This window comes from Moschus berezovskii, chromosome 20, assembly GCF_049115385.1.
Source record: "Moschus berezovskii isolate FMDL1 chromosome 20, NW_MosBer_1.0, whole genome shotgun sequence".
NCBI lineage: Eukaryota > Metazoa > Chordata > Mammalia > Artiodactyla > Moschidae > Moschus > Moschus berezovskii.
This window is the reverse complement of record NC_142479.1, coordinates 45,549,214-45,568,857: the sequence shown is the minus strand read 5'-3', so window position 1 is coordinate 45,568,857 and position 19,644 is coordinate 45,549,214. Positions and strand designations below refer to the sequence as shown.

The 19,644-nt window shown below is 48.6% G+C and overlaps 2 protein-coding genes across 5 annotated transcripts in view; one reads left to right on the top strand and one right to left on the bottom strand.

Annotated features, from left to right (window-relative positions):
• Positions 1-52: 52 nt before the first annotated feature.
• Positions 53-10,328, bottom strand: ZSWIM7 (zinc finger SWIM-type containing 7). The gene is made up of 5 exons (XM_055407383.2): positions 10,210-10,328; positions 7,877-7,898; positions 6,638-6,740; positions 2,504-2,608; positions 53-1,208 (listed from the first exon to the last, which is right to left on the bottom strand). Exons 1-5 carry the CDS (start codon positions 10,298-10,300, stop codon positions 1,092-1,094), a joined length of 438 nt encoding a protein of 145 aa, XP_055263358.1. The 5' UTR covers positions 10,301-10,328; the 3' UTR covers positions 53-1,091.
• TTC19 (tetratricopeptide repeat domain 19) overlaps positions 2,588-19,644 on the top strand; it is a 45,967-nt gene continuing 28,910 nt past the window's right edge. Inside the window, exons 1-7 of one of the 4 annotated variants that reach the window (XM_088828934.1) lie at positions 2,588-2,646; positions 3,389-3,462; positions 12,183-12,293; positions 12,879-12,917; positions 13,637-13,693; positions 13,989-14,050; positions 16,028-16,122. In XM_088828934.1, the coding sequence (XP_088685060.1) occupies positions 3,397-3,462; positions 12,183-12,293; positions 12,879-12,917; positions 13,637-13,693; positions 13,989-14,050; positions 16,028-16,122 (430 nt within the window). In that variant the 5' untranslated portion in view covers positions 2,588-2,646; positions 3,389-3,396. Of the gene's footprint in view, positions 2,647-3,388; positions 3,463-10,243; positions 10,629-10,716; positions 10,830-12,182; positions 12,294-12,878; positions 12,918-13,636; positions 13,694-13,988; positions 14,051-16,027; positions 16,123-19,644 lie in introns of those variants that run through there. The other 3 variants (XM_055407379.2, XM_088828933.1, XM_088828935.1) reach the window with 3 other exon arrangements.

Below are 19,644 nucleotides of genomic sequence, written 5' to 3'. Positions count from 1 at the left end.
CCGTTTCCTGAGTAGAGCCATGACAGGTTTTATTTGCCGCACCACAGGCCCGTTTCCTGAGTAGAGCCATGACAGGTTTTATTTGCCGCACCACCGCCTAGGAGATGGCTGTGTGAATCACAGAAGCTTGCAACATTGTGACCTTCCACACATTCATTCCTTAGCACCTCCTGTTTCAGGGGTACAGGGTTGGGAGTACCTAGGCTGCAAGACCATCCACTTCGCCTGTCTGGTGGCTGGCTCAGCTCCTCCTGCAGTAACCCTGCAAGGACGTGAAGCCCCAGAGAGATGGGGAAAGCCTGTCCTAGGACCCTGTTCAGCTGTGGAAGGTTGTCCCCGAGGGAGGTGCCTGTCCTGTCTCAGCTCCGTTCCGTGTTCATTTCCTTCCATCACAGCTCCTTTGCTGTCTCTTGGGGTCCAAACGAGTCCCATTCCTCTCCCGCCTCACAGCCTCTGGAGATCTGCCTCTTCTCACTCAGCCTGGAACACCTGGCAGCATCTCTGGCTGCCTCCCGCACCCGCTTGTTACGAAGCTCAGAAAATTCTGAGCAGACCTGCACTTCCTTGTTCTAGGTGCTGCCTTTCCAACAGCACAGCCCATTTAAGCAACTGTTTTTGGCCTCAACACTGCAAATGTCTGGAGCCTGCTGAAACCAGCACCCCAACATCTCTTTATATCTGCTGTGGTTGTAGTCATATCCCTGCTCTGACCTTTTACTGCAGGAAGACTTTCTGGGCCCAAGAAAAAGAACCAATGCTGTGCATCTAAACCATTGTACTGTCTTCTCTCCCATTCTAGCCTCTTAAGAAGGACTAGGACTTTGGCTGTTTGAAAATCTAACTTACTGTGGATGCGACTTGATGTTAGGCTCTAGAGTCTAAGATGCTTGCTCATGGGGCCTAGAGGCTGGAATTTTCATGAGGGCTTCACACCATGCCCATGTCCTGGCTGTGGAGTCCAGGGCAGAAGGGGACACTAACATGAAGTCTAATCCACATGTCCTCCACGTGAACCTCGCGTGACAGGGCACGAGCGTCTCTCGATGGGACTTCTACTTTGAAAGATGGTCAGTGATGCTCTGTCTGCAGTTTTATGCTTCCTGTGTCTTCTCCGCTGACAGTATGTCAGTCAGTTGCTTGTCAGAGACACTCAGCTGCTGACAGGTCCTCGTGACCTGACTCAGGTAAACTGCCAAGAGGTGCTTGCACTAGGACAGACAACACACAAGCCAGTTAGAAACAGGGAGGGCCAGGCTTCACAGAGCAGGAAAGGAGCAGGGCACACACATCAGGGCCTGGAACCCACTGCCTAGAACCGCAGACCAAGGTTAGACAGGTGTCTACTTTCTAGGAGTCTATGTGGACAAGGTTTTATCAATACTTGGCCTGCTGTTTGGGGCAACAGTGTAGATCCAGCAGGGACAGGTGAAACCAAGTGAAAACCAAGACAGGCTCTTTATGTCAGTCCTAAATTATACTACTTTCTTCCTTGCCCTCAGAAAGCTGTTAACAGCAGTGGCTAACGTTCTTCAAGGTACAGTGTTGCTAAGAGCATCTCAAAGATTATCTCATTTAAATCTGACAGTCCCCTGGGGGACAGGGCCTATCTTCATTTTACACACGTGCATGAGTCTACATAGGGGGACTAGTCCTTAACCACTGGACAGCCAGAGCAGGGATGGCGGGATGCTCACTGTCTCGCCTGTCCCTCTCCAAGGCATGATCTGTGCTGGACCTCACATCACAGGGCACACACCACTGTAACTCTGGACCTCACACTGCGGGGCACACCACTCAGGCTGCTGAGGGCCCGGCTCCAACCCTGTCATTTTTCAGGTGAGATCACTGAGTTGAGGCTCCCTGTCAATGGGAAAACCTGCTTGCCACCTGCTTCCTGACAGGTGTGACAACTGTGTAAAGAAAGGGGAGCATGGGGCGGATGCTGTAATTTTCTTTCTTGGAAAGACTGGAAAGATCACTCCCCGCCCTCAGGTGGGGTAGTGGTTCTCCTGTGGACTCAGGATGGATGTGAGGAGGTCTCGTTCCTGCCTGACGCTCTGGGCTCCTATGAGATCGGCCGAGGCACCAACATGGTTTGCTGACCTCGGTGAAAGTCAAGGGAGGCTGAGCACCATGCTGTCCACGGCAGTGGGAGAAGAGCCTCGTGGCTGGAGGTGGGGGCATGCACAGTTGCCAGCGTCCAGTTTGGCTCATGTTTCTACTGGGCCCGATAACTGCCCAGGTGCCAACTCTGGGGATTACCTGCTGCCCTCCTGAAGCTTCATCTCGGACCTTTTAAATTAAAACGGAAAACTAGCATAGTTCTAAAAGTGCCCCTGCATTTTGGGAGGGTAAAGCCAGAATAGATGACTGACTGAAGTCAAGGACAATGAACTACCGTCTGTTTCCACAGAGTAAACCCCATGTAGGGTGCAGAGCAAGGCTCCCAGCAACCCCTGCCCCGCTACCAGCTCGGCCATGGCCGAGGCCCATCCATCCTCACCAGGAGGCTGTCCCCCTTCCGCAGCACGGAGAAGGCGAATGCTGGGCACGAGCAGTAGTGGCAAGAAGCCAGACATGTGTACGTTCTCCCGGAGCTTCCAAGCACCTGGAAAGGGGAGGACAGGTGGAGTCAGACCTGGAAAGGTGAGCGGGGAAACCACTATTCCCCTTGACTATACCTGTGTGAGGGTGCGGGGCTGTTCTCTGAGGGCCTATCTGCCCACGGGACCCTCCTGCTGCCTCCATGCCCTGCCCTTGACACCTCCACACGCTAAACAGAAGCATCTCAGGTGCATTGAACCCTCCACACGAACCGCTGTTTCTCCGCCTGGGGATTCAGAGGGTTGACTAGAGAGACAGAGGAGAAGGCTCTCTGCGCTGTACTTTGTTGTGTTTCTCAGCCTTTGTAGTTATTTCACAGCATGTGTGTGAATGTCTAAAGCCTCCACCACACTCCTAGCAGGAGTCTGAGGACAGGAAAGGCCCAGTGGGGAGTGGGAGGAACATGTGGAACAGAGACTCCTGTAACGGGGTGACTCAGCTGCCATGGGGAGCGGCAAGCCCAGGTCTGCCTGCTCACCTAGCAGGACGGGATGAGGGCATGGACCCAGCAGGGCCGGCAGAAGGCCATGTTCAGAGCCAACAGCCTTGCTGTCACTCAGGGGACACGGGGGACCCTGTGTTTGGAGGGTGGCTGGACAGACCTGGAGAAATGTCTTCTCTGTCCTCACCCCCAGGTGCCAGAGACAGGAAGTAGAGGGCTTTGTTGCTAATGTCCCAGTGGAGTAAAGTTACTGTCCCAGGGACCTAGAGACCCCCTGCAGTGGGTCACTGACAGGGAACTGCCCCTGGGAGATGTGCCCCAGGGCCTTCACGTTTCTTTCAGGCTCTGAGATGACAATCTACATGGAAAAAAGAATGTCAGTGCTCCTCGAACTGTTTCCTGTTTTCCTCACACAGGTAAGACTTCCACTGAAAAATAGCAGTGTTGAGTCAGGTGTTGTCTCTCCAGCATTTCGCCTGTTGCAGGCATGTCGCTATGGGTTTTTTTTTTTTTTTTGCTAAGTCAGGAGGACTCCTTGGGGGCTGCAGGATGACCAGAAATGGCTGGCGACTGGGTAACAGGATGCCTACTGAACCCATTACACATTTCAGCCCCATTACAAACCGGACATTAAGAAAGTCATACCATGTTTCCAGTCCTGAGGCACTGACGTGTTGTAACTGGTGAGCGCTGGGGGTGCAAGGAGGAGCTGCCCTTTGCTGAGGGGACAGCGTGAGAGCAGACTGGTTCCCACTCAGTCCCGCAAGAGAACCCACCAACATCCGGCAGGGACACCAACAATTCTTGGGTCTCTAAACCATTACCAATGGTTTCCTCTTCTTTCTAGATTTATGGTTAATTAGGCATAAGCCTCTGGGATTCCACACAGACTGCTTCCTCCTTATGGTGGGTCCCCAGCCAATTACTCTCTGCACAAAGCTAAGGAAGTGCCTGGCCACTCAGGGGTGGGGAGAAGTTCTGCAGAAGTTCCCTGGCTGGGACTCAAGACATGCAGCTGCCCAAGGTGGTGAATACGGTAAACAGAGTCACTTCTCAGTTGGCTTCTCTATCTAGCAGTGGACGACTAATGAACCTGATAATTGGGCAGAGATCTGAGTCAGATGTGTTTGGAGCTGGAAACTGACCTCAGGGACTGTCTAATTCACCCTTCGTGGAAAAAACCACCTCCTCTTACAGGAGGTGCTCCAAGCTCGCCTACTCAGAGCCAGGAGTGTCCCAGTAGGGGAGCCTTTACAAAAGGAATGCAGGCAGGATGATACTCAGACCCAGCTGGACTTGCCCACACCTCCCTGGGAGGAGTCTGCTGCGGCTGCAGTGAGGCTCTAAGGAGACTGGCCTACTGGACAGTCATCTACCCACAAGCACAGTTTACTTTATGGCTGCTCCAAGCCCTCAGCATCCGTTGCAGTGGTGAACTGTATACAATTCACTGTTCCCTGAGTTTGGTGCCTGTCTCAGAAAGAGGATGATATGTCCCTGCCCTGTTACATACAGGCTGACTATGTGACTTGCTTTAGCCGGTAAAGTGTGATTAGCCAGGCAGAAATGTTCAACATGGATACCCACGATATCCTGACTTCCCTCTGCTATGAGATCCACAGTGTCCCAGACACAGGCTGCTCCATCGCCTGGGATCCTGGGCCATGATGTTTTGGATCAAAGCTGTAATTGACTCTCGATGGAGATGGACAGGGATTGAGACATAAATCTGTAGCTTTTAAATTTAGGGGTCATTGTTACAAAAGTAACTTGGCCCCTCCTGACTGATGCATCCCCCTTCCTAGGAGGACTGAAGATTATCAAAAAATGACTCAGGTGACAACATTAGTGTGACTTCAGGGTAATTACCACCACACCTGGAAGAGGTGAGAATGTTAGAAGGTCGACCTATGGAACGATAACTAGCTGGGTAACAAGGCAAAATCTGACTCAACCTTTATCATCTCACAGAACCTCTGAATTAAGCCAAATTCTTTCCATATTACTATATACAGTGAAAACACTGAAGTTAATTGGAGGGTGTCTGTGAGGTTTCTACAACCTCATTTAATTCAAAGTCCAACACAATTCTAAGAACGTTGCATTTTTATGATGAATAAAGCAACATGACATAATACAGAATGTGAATGATGAAAACTAAAACAAGTCACGGTGATCGTGGGAGGAATAATAAGTCAACAATAACTGAAACATTTCCAACACAGTCTTTGAGATTTTGACTAACAGCAAGATCATGCTTGTGGGGGTCAAGTGTTCTGCTGATGTTGGAACTGAGACAAGAGAATCTGAAACTAAAAGACATGGGAAAACTCAGAAACCCTTTTTGACAAGGGTATGTTAGCAACATAAAACCCAAAAATAAATACACTAGCAAAGAAAATGGAAATCCTTCCTCAGGTACAAACAACATTGCTTAAGAGTTCTGATTCTTAATCTAAGATGTTCACCAACAGAAAATTCTAATAAGCAGCCTCTTTTGAGTAAATACAATGCAGAAGTTTTAACTGCAGCATTCGGCACTAATCACCCCAGCTTACTTCGGGCAGAAATGCACGGGGACGTGCCAGCTGGCTGCACCATCCTACTGCATGGAAAAGTGAGTTCATGGGCCAAGCCATCCATGTGCCTAAGAGACTTTGCTCAGTCACTTGCTAAAAACGAATCAACACAGTCTCAACTCTGAGACAGTTATCGTAAGTAAATCAGAACCCAAATGCTCAAAAGTTCCACATTTCCTGGTCTTCAGCAAGGCCTGGATCTCATACAAGAGCTGATGGCTGCTGCTTCTACCCCTACCATACACAAAATTTTGGAGACCACAGCCAACATTTTTATTTCATTCACAGGATCCCTTTCTCTGAATCCCAGCTGGCGTACCATGTCTAACGTGGCTAAACTTGGGGTTTGGGGGGCGGAGAGTCTGGCCCGCTGACACAGAGACAGGCAGGATCGGCTGCCAGCTATACAACTCTGCTGCCGTAGAGGACTTTAATTTTCTGCATCTCAGTTTTCAGCAACATAAATATCTTTCCAGGCTTTTGGTGAGAATTAGCAATACATGAAATTAATTCAGAGTCTGATAGGACTCTGATTTGTACTTTACAAACCTACCTACCTTAAGGTCCGCTTGAACTAAGGTCCAAGTAAACTGCCCACATTCAGCACAATATGGCCTTCGTGAATGCTTCCAACAACAGTTCTGACAGATCGTTTCTGTAGATGAATCTTGACATGTGAAAGGACCTTAAAATGCATTTTGGCTTTTGCTTGTAAGCAAGAGACAAGGAACAGGGTGATCCCTGTAGTGTCATATGACAGAAAGGGAAAGTTGGCTGTGACCATCAGACCAGGGCAAAGAGCCTCCATGGATCACTGCTGGTTCCACACGCTGCTCCCACGTGGGGAGCACATCAATCTGTTAACAGGCCACATCTATCTGACTCTAACTACTCACACTCACTCAGTTGGGTCAAGTCCTTTCAACTGTCCACCAGCTTTCATACAGATTCATGAAAAATTAGTTTGTCCTAAGGGGATCTGGTTGAGATTACTCTACCTCTGGGTGTCTACCTGGTAAACACACCTCCCGCTGGGTGAGGAGATTAAGGTGACGGACTGGTGGTCAACTAGGTCCAAGGCCTGGACGGCTGATGAGCCGAAGACAAATTTCAGCCTGGGAAGAAGAGGAGCCTCAGGTTAGACGATGGACTGAAAGCCACCTCTCTGACTCAACCCAAAGGGTTACCATCAGCAGCTTCTGAAAATTTATTTTAATTCAGAAAAAAAGGTAATACAGCAAAATCCCACATAATCAACCACCCAGAATAAATGTTAACATGTTGTTCATAAAGAAGCCTCTTTATAGGTCAGAGGCCTTCCTGTTCTTCCTCAATTTCTTCATACCCAAGGCAACCACACGCATTTCATGTTAATGTTTTTATATTTTACTATACATAGTACAGTTCAGTTCAGTTTAGTCGCTCAGTTGTGTCCAAATCTTTGCGACCCCATGAATCACAGCACACCAGGCCTCCCTGTCCATCACCAACTCCGGAGTTCACTCAAACTCATGTCCATCAAGTCGGTGATGCCATCCAGCCATCTCATTCTCTGTCGTCCCCTTCTCCTCCTGCCCCCAATCCCTCCCAGCATCAGAGTCTTTTCCAGTGAGTCAACTCTTTGCATGAGGTGGCCAAAGTACATACACACACACACATACATATATACATATGGTGTTTTCTAAGTTTAAAACATGAACAGTATATTCTGGGCTTTGTGGGCAACTTTTTTTCCTATTCAGTGTGCTTCTGAGAATGATGCATATGTGTGAGTGTGTGCGTGTGTATATATATATATATATATATATACACACATATATACAAACATGTATTTTAAAATTTAACTTTTGGATAATATTCTACTGTATGTACCTAGTACATTTTATTTCTTAAATACTCTAAGCCTCTCACTCAGGAAACAGGCCTCCCTGAGCACTGTATGTTTAAGAGCTGTTGTTCAAGGGTCAAATGTCCTTCTCTTTTCATGTGTTAGTAGTGTAAGAGCTACAACTTTTAGAACGATGTTAAAATACAGTGGCACTTAGGACAATAAGGGAGTGCCTTGTACTGTCAAGTACAGTGCTGGTTATTCACTTGAGACAGATTTTTAACAATCACATCAATAAAATATTGTTCCTAGCTTAGTAAGAATATTTTCTAAAAATAAGAGTTGATGTTGAAAGAGTTGGCCTTTAAAAACGCACATCAGTGGTTTATAAAGAAGCTCAAATACAAAAGGATATATACTTACGATAACAGATGCTCATCAGGAACTGTAAAACAGGAATGGAAAGTAAGTGAATTGTGTTAAACCAGTGACCATAGACAAAAACATTTTAGAAAGGCTATTATAGCCAAAAAGACTTATGTGTAAGATGACGAACTGAACTATGCATCAAATTTTCCTCCTTTTCAATATTCCACTAAACAATAATAAAAGAATTTTCTAAAATGCATAAACTCTCAAGGATGAGGACAGGGAGAAACACAGCTAAGATATGTTGGAAAATTATTTACAAGACCTGAGAAAATTGAAACTTAAGCTAGCAATAGGAGAGCCAAACAACAACCTGATTTACACTTCAGACTCTAGTACCCTCACTCCATAAAAAAACAAAACAAAAAAAACTCCAGAAATTGGTGGCACCAGATGGCTCTCGAGTGGGAATGAAGCAGGAGGGCTAAAATAAGATGCTTTGGAAGTAAGTTTAAGAAGTTGGAAGGTAGTAGAATAATACTTTTAAGATGTCTGAGGAAATATTTCCAACATATAATTCAATTATACCTAGCCAAACTATCAATTAAGTCTCAGGACAGGAGAATATGTACTCTATAAAATAAGATAGTAAATTGAGAAAAAGAAAATTGTAGGGTATACTAAACATTAAGGCCCAAAGTAGGTAAAGGGAATTCCCCAGACAGTAATGGTGGGGGGGTGGAGATCTCAGGAGAGCACCCTGGAAGCTCTAGGAGAGGAAAATGAAATGGACATAACACATCAGCATCTTGAGTAGAGGATTTAGAGCACTGGTAAGAGTCTGAAGTTGAATTATGGATGTGTGTTTGTGTTAGTCACTTAGTCGTGTTCGACTCTTTGCAACCCTATGGCCTGTAGCCCACCAGGCTCCTGTCCATGGAATTCTCCAGACAGGACTACTGGAGTGGGTTGCCATTTCCTTCTCCAGGGGGATCTTCCTGACCCAGGGATCAAACCTGGGTCTCCTGCATTGCTGGCAGATTCTTTACCATCTGAGCTATAAGGAAGTTATTAAATTAGGGATAAACATATAGAAAAGTAAACAACCAAACAAATGCAGTCATGACAGTTATGAGAGAAAGCAAAAAGTTACAGTATAGGAGAAGCAGTCATCACTTCCTGCATGGCTCAGGTGTGACTAGATTTTACATCATTATACAAGTGTAAACTCAGAATACTGATCTAAAGAAAATTATCGTCGGAGGGGGCTCAGGAAGAGTGTATGACTGTCTAAGAACAGGCTCTACTACAAAGCCACAGTCATCAAGACAGTATGGTACTGGCATAAAGACAGAAATATAGATCAATGGAACAAAACAGAAAGCCCAGAGATAAATCCACGCACCTATGGACACCTTATCTTTGACAAAGAAGGCAAGAATATAAAACGGAGTAAAGACAGTCTCTTTAACAAGTGGTGCTGGGTAAACTGGTCAGCCACTTGTAAAAGAATGAAACTAGAACACTTCCTAACACCATACACCAAAATAAACTCAAAATGGATTAGAGAGCTAAATGTAAGACCAGAAACTATAAAACTCCTAGAGGAGAATGTAGGCAAAACACTCTCTGACATAAATCACAGCAGGATCCTCTAAGAACAAAGATTTTTAAATAGCAGAAAACGGCTCTCAAAAACGAGAATCGATCATAGTGGTCTCTATGAGCCTCAAGCCTCAGGGGCGCCCCCCTTCAAGACTCTCACACTGTGCTCTTCACACACAGCCCTTTCTGGCAACCACTGTTTGAGCTGTCAACAGACTGGCTTTTAGGGATTAGAGGATGTTCGAATACCTGGCTCGCCTCATCTTTTAAGCACTTGTACTGCTTTAGATTTAACTGAAATGAGAAAAGTTGGCTTCCTCCTCTCAATTCTTTAAAAACAGTAAGTCCTCTTCAAAGTGTGGCCCTTTGCAAACAAACGCCGCCCAAGTGAGCCAGCAGGGGCAGTCCTGAGGCCTAACCGATGTATTCGATGGTCATTCAGATGCCGGTGGCGCAGCCCTAAAGAGGACGCGCTCTGAAGCCCCGTGCGCTTGCGGCCAGCGGATGCGGGAGCCTGGTCACAGAGCATCCTCTGCTGGTCAGAGGAATAAAGGCACAAGGTACAGCCACAGCGTCCAAACCCATCAAGTCCTGCGTCTGCGACCCTGAAACAGTCACTCGTGCACCTCTGCGTGACCTGTCAGGAGGGGAACCGTTTGGAACGAACACAGACCACGAGAAAGAAGGGCTACAGGCGAGTTGAGAGAGCGGAAACCTCCCCAGTGGGCCCGGACCCCCGAACCCCGTCCAGCCGGCGCTGCCTCCCGCGCCCCCGCCCGTACTCGGCGCGCCGTCCCGCACCGCCGCCGCCATCTCGCTCAGCAGCTCCTCCACCACGGCTGGCAGCGTGAGAGGTCCAGTCGGAGCCGCCATAGCGGGTCCCGCGTTCTCCGGGGCCGGGGAGGAGGGCGAGGTGACGTAGACTTGCGTCCCGGCGCATGCGGGCGGCCCGGCCAATCGGCGGGCGTTCGGCGCCAGGGGCGGGACTTCCGGAGCCCGTGGCCGCAGTGCGCAGAGGACGCGCGGGGAGCCATGTACCGGCTTCTGACTGTGGGCTTGGCTCGAGGTCTGTTGCGGGCGACGGGACGGCGGGGCCGCTGCCGCCCGGTGCGCCTGCTTCCCGGGCCGCCGGGAACCCGGGCGCCGCTGTGCCGAGGGGCGCCGCGCGGCCGAGGCTCGCGCCTGCTGCCGTTGCTGGCAGGTGAGGGTCGCGGGCCGGCGGGCCGGGCGGGCCGGGCGGGCCGGGCGGGCCGGGCTGAGCGCGGTGACCTCAGCGCCCCTTCCCGCAGCGCTCGCCTGGTCCTCGAGGCCCGCGGCGGCGGAGCAGGAGCGGCGGGGCGCGGGCGGGGCTGCGGCCGGGGACGCCGAGGCCGAGATCATCCAGCTGCTGAAGCGAGCCAAGGTGAGGGGCCGCGGCGCTCCACCCGGCTACGGGGACCCGGGTGGACGGAGTCCTGGGGTCCGCGCGTCGGGCGCAGGTGGAGGCGGCGCTGCGGGCCGCGAGGTTGGCGAGCGCGGGGAGAAGTGCGCACAGGCTGAGGGGAGCGGGCGGGCCTCTTCCTGAACGTTTTCCCCTCTTGGGGTACCGGGCCTCCTCCTTTGGGCTGACCGCCTCGTCACGCCCGACGCGTCCACACGGGTGCCCGCAGAAGGCGGGTGCGGCCCTCGTGCCAGCTCCATTTGGTGGCTTCAGCTGACCCAAACGAACCTGTGGTGTAAGTCACCTCCCCGATACCGTCTCTCAGTGCCTCTCCTTTTCTGTAGTCTGCCCCGTTTTTCTGCCTGGACGCTCCATAGTCATTCTGAGAACTTGTGGTACCTAACTACTACCTCCCATATACCGAGAATCCAGCAACGAATTTTTGGATTTTGCCACCAAATCCAAAATACTTCTCAAACCCGTCGCCTCTTCTGTGTCTACTGCTGTCACCCTGGCCACACTGCCACAGCCTGCAGTCTTGTCTGCCCGGTTGCCCCCCTGCCATCCAGGCTTGACAGCAACTGGAGCGATCATTTAAATGTAAATCAGCTGGTGTCATTCCCTGCCCACAAGCCTTGATTGACCCGTCACAGCGTTTGTGGTAGAACCCAGACTCCTTGTCCTGGCTGGTGAGACCTATGGTCCCACCCTATTGCCTCCCTACTTGGCAGTAACAGGCACCATCCTCAGTTCACATCTGTTCAGTTTTGTTGTTTGGTTCTTGAAGATCCGTTATCTTCAGCCTGTAGCACCTTCGCCCATTCCCTGCTCTCTGTTTGGGTCAATTTTCCCCCGGTTTCTTACTTGGTTGGCTGTTTCTCTTCCTTTTTACCTCAGTTTAACTGTCGCTTCCTTGGGCGGCTTCTCTTGACTCCCATTTGAAGGAAACCCCTTGTTCCTTTCCTTTGCTTTTCTTCACAACCTGTATCATTGGTAACCTGTATCATGGAGCCCACCTGTCCTGCAGGAAGAGCAGAGGAGGATATAGGGCCAGCAGCTCCCTTATAAGAGCTCGTGAAAAGTGCTTAGGATCCCGCTGCCTACGTCTGTCAGCCAGTGTGCTATATCAGCCATGCGGAGCTGCAGGGGAGCCCCTCTCCAGTTGCCACTGCAGACACCTTGCCTTTGCACAGCAGGGATTCAATAAGTGTTTGAGGAATGAATGACTAGCTTCCCTCTGTGTACTGGGACACGTAGCCGTACTCGTTTCTGTCTGACGGTGCATGTCTGCTCTTTTTGTGTTTCATTTTCTTTTATTTTGTTTTCTCTTTTCAGTTGTGCATCATGAAAGATGAGCCAGAAGAGGCAGAGATAATTTTGCATGACGCTCTTCGTCTTGCCCACAAGAGTCACAACACAAAGGCCATTGCTTACACTTATGACTTGGTAACTCCTCTGACCAGTCTGAACCGCCAACAGTGGTGCAGGAGAAGGGCCGTTAGCGTTCCTGATTAGTATTCCTGATCTGTAGGATGTCTCTCTGGTTTTTGTTTTTACTAAGTTTTCTTTAGCTTTCAATTTTTATTACTCTTGGACTGTCATGTGTGAGAAAACCTCAACCCCAGAACAAAAAGAAACAATTATCATTAATATTTGTGTTCTCCGTGAAGAGTGGATCTAGAGTTGTTATTATCAAAGTCTATACATGTACTCTTGGAGAAGGAAATGGCAACCCACTCCAATGTTCTTGCCTGGAGAATCCCAGGGACAGGGGAGCCTGGTGGGCTGCTGTCTTTGGGGTCGCACAGAGTCGGACACGACTGAAGCGACTTGGCAGCAGCAGCAGCAGCAGCAGCATACATGTACTCTAACCCCATTGCTATACTTTGCTTCTAGTAGATTAGCGACAGTTTCTGGCCTGGTTTTTTTAGATAGAAGGTGAAAGCAAAGGGGAGTTTTTAGTGTAAAGATTTTGAAGTAAGTGGAAACACAATGCTCTAAACTGAAAAACAACTTGTAATCTGCTTTCAGATGGCGAACTTAGCATTTATAAGGGGTCAGCTTGAAAATGTAAGTAAATCATGTTGTAATGTTGTGAATGGCTAGCCTCAAGGGACCTCTGCACATAAGGGTACAGGCCAAGCTTCTGTAACAAAGAGACCCCAAGATAAAGTGACTGAAATAAGAGGGAAGTGTATCCCTTTAATGCAATAGTCCAGAGGCGGCTGAACCCTGAAGAGGGGTGGTCACTTCTACCCCATGAAGTGACCCAGGAGCCCAGGTTCCTTCTAAGATGTATTCTTGCCTGAGTACGAGCGCTGGCTCATCTCCAGCTGCGGGCAGGGAGAGGATGGAGGGCCAGCAGCATCGTTGTGAAGTACGCTGTTGAGGGTGTTCGTGTAAGCTGCGTGCATCTTTTGGCTGCAGCCTTCTCATATGATCACACCTGAAATGCAAAGGAAGGACCCTTGACCTAGTGGAAACTGAGGAGACTGTACCTGAAAAGATGGAGAGGAGAGTGACTGTTAGGGGTAGTTTTCAGTCTGTGCCACAGTGGGTTTGGGTGGGAAGTTGATCGCTGAAGCTGATTCTACACATCACAGAGTAGTTTTCAAGGTGTCCAGAGGATGTGGGGTCCCGGTATTTTAGTCTGTTTTTCCAGCACGAGGTTACCTTTCTCTGTGTGTGTGTGTTTTTCAGGGAATGCTGCCTCAGACTAGTACTTAGAATACAGGGTCATCTAGATATGGGGCCCAAATAAAAGAAAAATCTCTTCCGTATGCTTTTAGGCAGAAAAACTTTTTAAAGCTACAATGAGTTACCTGCTTGGAGGGGGCATGCAACAGGTAAGGACATTACATAGTATTGCACCCTAGCTGAGGCAGTTTTCAAAATAGCCTTATGTCCTAGAAACTCCACCCAGCCCCCACATGTGTTTTGACCAAGAAGTTGGGATTTTTCCCCCTAAGACCAGTATAAAAACTGCCAGTCTTTCACTCATGCAAAAGCATGATGCCTGATTCCTCCAAAAGCATTAAGACTGTGGCTCTCAGGGTGCAGTCAGTCTAGAAATTAATCTGAAATACTCCATGAGGAAATTTTGTTTGTTTTGAATTAACTTCTTTTTTCTTTTCCCAACAGGAAGACAATGCAATCATAGAGATCTCCCTAAAGCTGGCCACTATTTACGCTGCTCAGAGTAGGTAAGTGTAGTCAGAGTCTGGGTGTGGGAGGTGAGGGTTGTGTGTCAGAAACTGACCCTGGGGTGTCACAGTTTTCATCCTACTAATCACCTGGGTATCCAGAATCTCGGTAGTCACACTCCTGGTGTCCCATCCCTCATCTTTAAGATCTTGAGCCTTTCCCAGTCTTGCCCCTCCTGTGTCCATTAGCGTGCCCGGTGGGGCCTGCAGCCCTCGTCCCTGTGGCTGCACCATGACAGACCTAGTCACGTGTTCTGTTCCTGCTTGAACTGGGAAGTCGTTAGAACCTTAGTTTTGCTCTTCCTAGGAGAGCTGGGAGCAATGCAGGAGTGGCCGGGGGTGGCATATTTTGCTGGTGGAAGTATCAACAAAGCAGGAAGTTAGGTACAAGTTACATGATGAGAGAGTTGCTGCGAGAGGGTGTCAGTGGCTCGTCCAGTGGGCGTTTTGTAAAGGCTATAGAGGTGATGGGGTGTCTAGGTTGTAGCAAGGAGGCACCGAGGCATGGGGCAGAGGCCTTTGGATGAGTGGGACAGGAAAGCAGTGCTACTTAAAAGTATTGGATGAGTCTCGATTCTTACACAAAAGAAAAAGTCTGCCAGGTACATAGGAAAGGCTTTGGGAAACATAGATGTGTGCCAGAGGTCAGGGACACAGATAGAGGGGCCTGTTGCTCTTCACTCTCTAGGTGAAAACTCGGAGGATGTAAGCAGAGGACTCCTGGAGGGTTAATTTGGGGTAAATTTAAGGGAAGGCCTGGCTTCTCCTTAGCCCTTGAGTTGCTACAGAAATTGGGTACTACAAGTTTTGAATGGTACTAGCCCAGTGCTGTAGGAGGAGTGCTCACTGCAGCCAGAGACGCTGGCACTGGCACCTGCAGCCCGAGTGGTCCATTCCTTTGTTCTTGGGGGGACCTGGTTCATCTCCCGGCATTTGGCTGGACACTGGATGGACCAGAGCCTCAGGGCCTCTGACTCCAAGTCTGTAGAGAAACTTTGAGGTTGGTTCATGCCAGGGAGCATTGCAGCCGGGTTAGTCTCTCTGGACCGGTTACAGACAGGACTGGATGTTGGTGGGTGTGGACCCGTGGGTTAAGGAGAAGCCCAGAGATGGTAACACTGGACAGTGAGACACGCCCACGGTCTCTCAAGAGGTGAAAGCTGTGCAGTACCCACAGTAATTAGCCCATAAGTTACCCTGCTCAGAAGCGTTCTCTCTTGATGACTGAGAACGTCTTGTGGGCAGCCTCCCCTGCTCCACGCCCTGCTTGGATGAGGTCCCTGCTGCTGCTGAGGTTGGGCTTGGGGAAAGCTGCTCCTCTTCTGAGAGCGGAACAGAGTGGGGTCGTCTGGCCAAGCCCAGAAGAGAAGTAAGCTTGTTTAGTGCTGCTTCTAGTGAGGAGCTGAGAGCCAGAGTGGAGGAGCAAAGACCAGGACAGATGGATGCTCTGTGGTGCTCACCGTGTCTCAGATGCCAGCAGGCAACCGTCTTTCTGTCCAGAGTCGGCCTGCTGGCTGCTTGGGCGCCTTCACTGGTGAATGAGGGTCCCCGGACTGGGGCCAAATGCCTTTTAGCGCCCTGGTTGGGGCTTCCATTTCTGTAAAAGAAACTTGGTTGGAGACCTGCAGCTTAAGAGGAGTGGTGAGCTGATACACCCCCCGGAAATGGACGAGGTCGGCAGTCAGAATTCTGCTGTGAGCCTAGGCCTCCGTTGGCGCTGCTCTTGGGTTGGTCAGATGCTCTTGCAGGAGGAGGAGCTGGCCCCTCAGCTCTGCTAGTGGGGAGGAGGGAGCGCTGGTTGTGTCGGTTACTGAAACCCCAGCAGCCCTCCGAGATGACAAAAAAAAAACAAAGTTCTGACAGGAGAGATTGACACCCCTTAGGGACTTGAAACAGGGTTCCCATCAGTCTTAACACTAGATGATTCAAACCTGAGGTGGAAGACGGGACAGCTGATTGATCCTCTTTGCTTTACAGACAGGAACTGGCTCTTGCTGGTTATGAATTCTGCATTTCAACTCTTGAGGAGAAAATTGAACGAGAAAGGGAATTATCAGAAGACGTTCTGTCAGGTAGGAAACGTGGCTATTTTTTTGGCCTTCCTTTGCCGCCGAGGGCTTTGCTGTCAGGCTGCAGTACAGGACACACAGTGTGTCAATCGGGGAAGGGGAAGTTACTCGTTTTGTTAACTTTGGCTGTTACTAAGGTCTCAGAGGGTTTGGAGTAAGATTTTCTTTAAATGACTTGATCACCAGTTTGCTTTGTTTTTAACCCCATGGTGACATGTTCATAGTATGTTGTTGACTTATATAGAATCTCTGGAAAACTCCGGGGGAGAAGGGACATATTTTTATTTTCTCTGGTCTCTTGGTTCAGCCGCGGTCACAATACAGATTAAGTCGCTTAGCTCCCAGTGTCCACGAGGGTGTGAGAGAGGAGTGCAGCCTGTCCGTCCCGTCCCTCATCGTGGAGGGAAGGTGTGACGTCGTGTGGGATGGGCAGGGGGCTCTGATTCTCAGCCATTCTGGTGTCTTTTTTTAAAAAATTGAAGTAGTTGGTTTACAATGTGGTGCTAATCTTTGCTTTCTAGCAGAGTGATTCAGTTTTACACATACATAACTTCTGTTTTAAATATTCTTTCCCGCTATGGTTTATCATTGGATACTGAGTTTAGTTCCCTGTGCCATACAGTAGGACCGTTTTGTTTCTCCATTCTAAATGTAATAGTTTGCATCTAAAACCCCAAATTCCCAGTCCTCCCCCTTCCCCTTTGGTAACCAGAAGTCTGTTCTCTGTCTTTGAGTCTGCTTCTGTTGTGCTGTACTTTATTTTTTTATAATTTTATTTTATGTATTTTTGGCTGCACTGGGTCTTCATTGCTGCGGGCAGCCTTTTCTGGGGCGAGTGGGGACTACTTTCTAGTTGCAATTCATGGGTCTCTCTCTGCGGTGGCTTCTTGCTGTGGAGCGTGGGCTCAGTTGCTCTGAGTTGTGCACGGGCTTAGTTGCTCTGAGGCGTGTAGAATCTTCCTGGACCAGGAATTGAGCCTGTGTCTCCTGCACTGGTTTTTGGATTCTTAACCACTGGACCACCAGGGAAGCCCTGTGCCATTATTTAAAATTCTGCATATAAGTGATGTCATGATATTTGTCTTTCTCCGTCTGACTGACTTCACTTAGTGTGATAATCTTGACTGACTTCACTTAGTGTGATAATCTCTAGTTGCATCCATGTTGCTGCATATGGCGTTATTTTGTTCTTTTTTATGGTTGAGTAGTATTCCATTGTGTTTAGGTACCACGTGTTTTTTATCTAGTCATCTGTTGATGGACGTGTAGGTTGTTTCCATGTCTTGGTTGTTGTGAATAGTACTGTTGTGAACATAGGGGTGCACGTGTCTTTTTGCATTACGGTTTTGTCTGGATTTATGCCTAGGAGTGGGGTTGGTAACTCTCCCTTGTTTTCTGAGGAACCTCCATACTATAGTCCATAGTAGTTGCACCAGTTTTCATTTTCACCAGTAGTGTAGGAGGGTTCCCTTTTCTCAACACCTTTTCCAGAATTTATATACTTTTTGATGGCTATTCTGTTGTCAGGGGTTATTTCATTATAGTTTTTATTTGCGTTTCTCCTAATAATTGGGGATGTTGAGCATCTTTTCATGTACCTTTGGGTTTTTATTTCTTTTATGTTAATTATTTTATTTTTCTCATTGTGGCAAGTGGGAGCTACTCTTTGTCTCCGGGCTTCTTGTGGGGGCTTCTCTTGTTGCGGAGCATGGGCTCTACTCTTGAGCGCAGGCTCAGTAGTTACGGTGCATGAGTTTAGTTGCTTTGAGGCAGGTGGGATCTAGTTCCCTGACCAGGGATAAAACCCGTGTCGCCTGCCTTGACAGGTGGATTCTTAACCATTGGACCACCAGGGAAGTCCTTGCATTCAGGTTTCTTACTATGGGTTGAAATATTGGAAATTTTCAGATTGACATTTGTTCGGTGACTCTGATTTCACACTTCCTCTTTGCTGGGAGCTCGCACGATGATGGAGGTGTGGAGCACAGTTCTGGTATCCCTAAAGGCAGTACATGTGGCTTTAGGGAGGTTTCTGTCCTCTGTGGTCTTACAATTTTCCCTGGAGCAAAACTCAGTTTTCCTCCATCAACTCTACTTAAGCTGCCCACATTGAGGTCACCAGCTCTCCACCCTGGCAGCTCAGCCCGGTGATCAGCATCTCCTACTGGAAACACTTTACTGGACTTGATGGCCACCTCCCTGGTCGCCTGCGCTCGCTCGCTGGGTCGCCTCTCTCGTGGGCCTTGGCGCTGTCTGGGCCACTTCCCTTTCTGCCCCTGCTCCCTGGGAGTAGCCACGAGGCCTGTGCTCTCAGTGCTGGTTCTGCATCTTCAGCGCAGCCGGTGAGAGAGCTTGTCTACCTGACATCTTGGCCGGGATGCCTGATGATCATCTCATACTTCATGTGTTCCACATGAGTCTCTCTTTGTTTTCCTGCGTTGGTCTAGTTTTTCTTACTGAAGTGTAGTTGATGTGTGTTATATGTTACAGGTGGACAGTACAGTGATTCTGTTTTTAAAGTTTGTCTTCCATGTATAGTTACTGTAAAACATTTATATTCCCTGTGTTGTGCCCTATATCATTGTAGCTTATTTGACCCCAAAGAGTTTGTCCCTCTTACTCCATCCATGTATCTTGTACACCCCCACCCCAACCCCTGTAAATGGGTCTCTTGATTTCCACCCTTCACAATTGCTTCCCACCAGGCAGCCTGTTTTGTAACTGGCACCACCGGTGCTTTGGCACCATCTGTGATTCTTCGTTACTTCCTGCTTGTAGTTCACCAACAGGCTGTACTGAATCTGCCATGGCAATACGTCCACCTCACAGCCGTCTGGCCCTCCTGCCTCGTTGTGGTCCAGGCCAGTGTGCTTCTTGCCTGGGCGCCTGTGGTCGTTTCCTCCCAGGGGTCCCTGTTCCTCACTCCCCAGGGAAGGTGTTGCCGCCCACCTGCCGTCTCAGGCCTGCCTCCACCTGCAGCCCCAGCTCCTCTCTCTCTCAGAGGCGCCAAGCCTGTTGCCTTCTCCAGCCTCGACCCTGCTCTTCTTTCAGAAGTCTTTCTGCCTCCGCTTGGTCTTTGATCCTCTTTCTTTGCAGGTTTGATAAAATAATGTGTTATCAAAAGGAGCACTTAACAGGAGGCATAATTTCCAGTCTTGCATTAGCTCACTTAACAGTCCATTTACTTAGTTAACTTCAGTCTAAATTTAGTTAATCGTGACTGTGCATAAAACTCCTCAGGTTTCCTCCTTATAATCTCTCATCACTTTTTGTATCCAAACTGTCTTTCATTTTTCATCTAAATAAACCAGCTCATTTATTTTTTACCAACATGTAATTTCATTTCTCATATCTTCTTTACTGAAAACATATATTCTGTCTCTTACTGTATTTTGAAAAGTTACTGTATTGTTTCTTATAGCTTTAATTACATGTTTAAATTAGAATCCTCAACTCTTAAAACATTAATTTTAGTGAAACTAAGAAGTAAACAATTAGGTTCTGTCTTTACATTGGCATTTTATA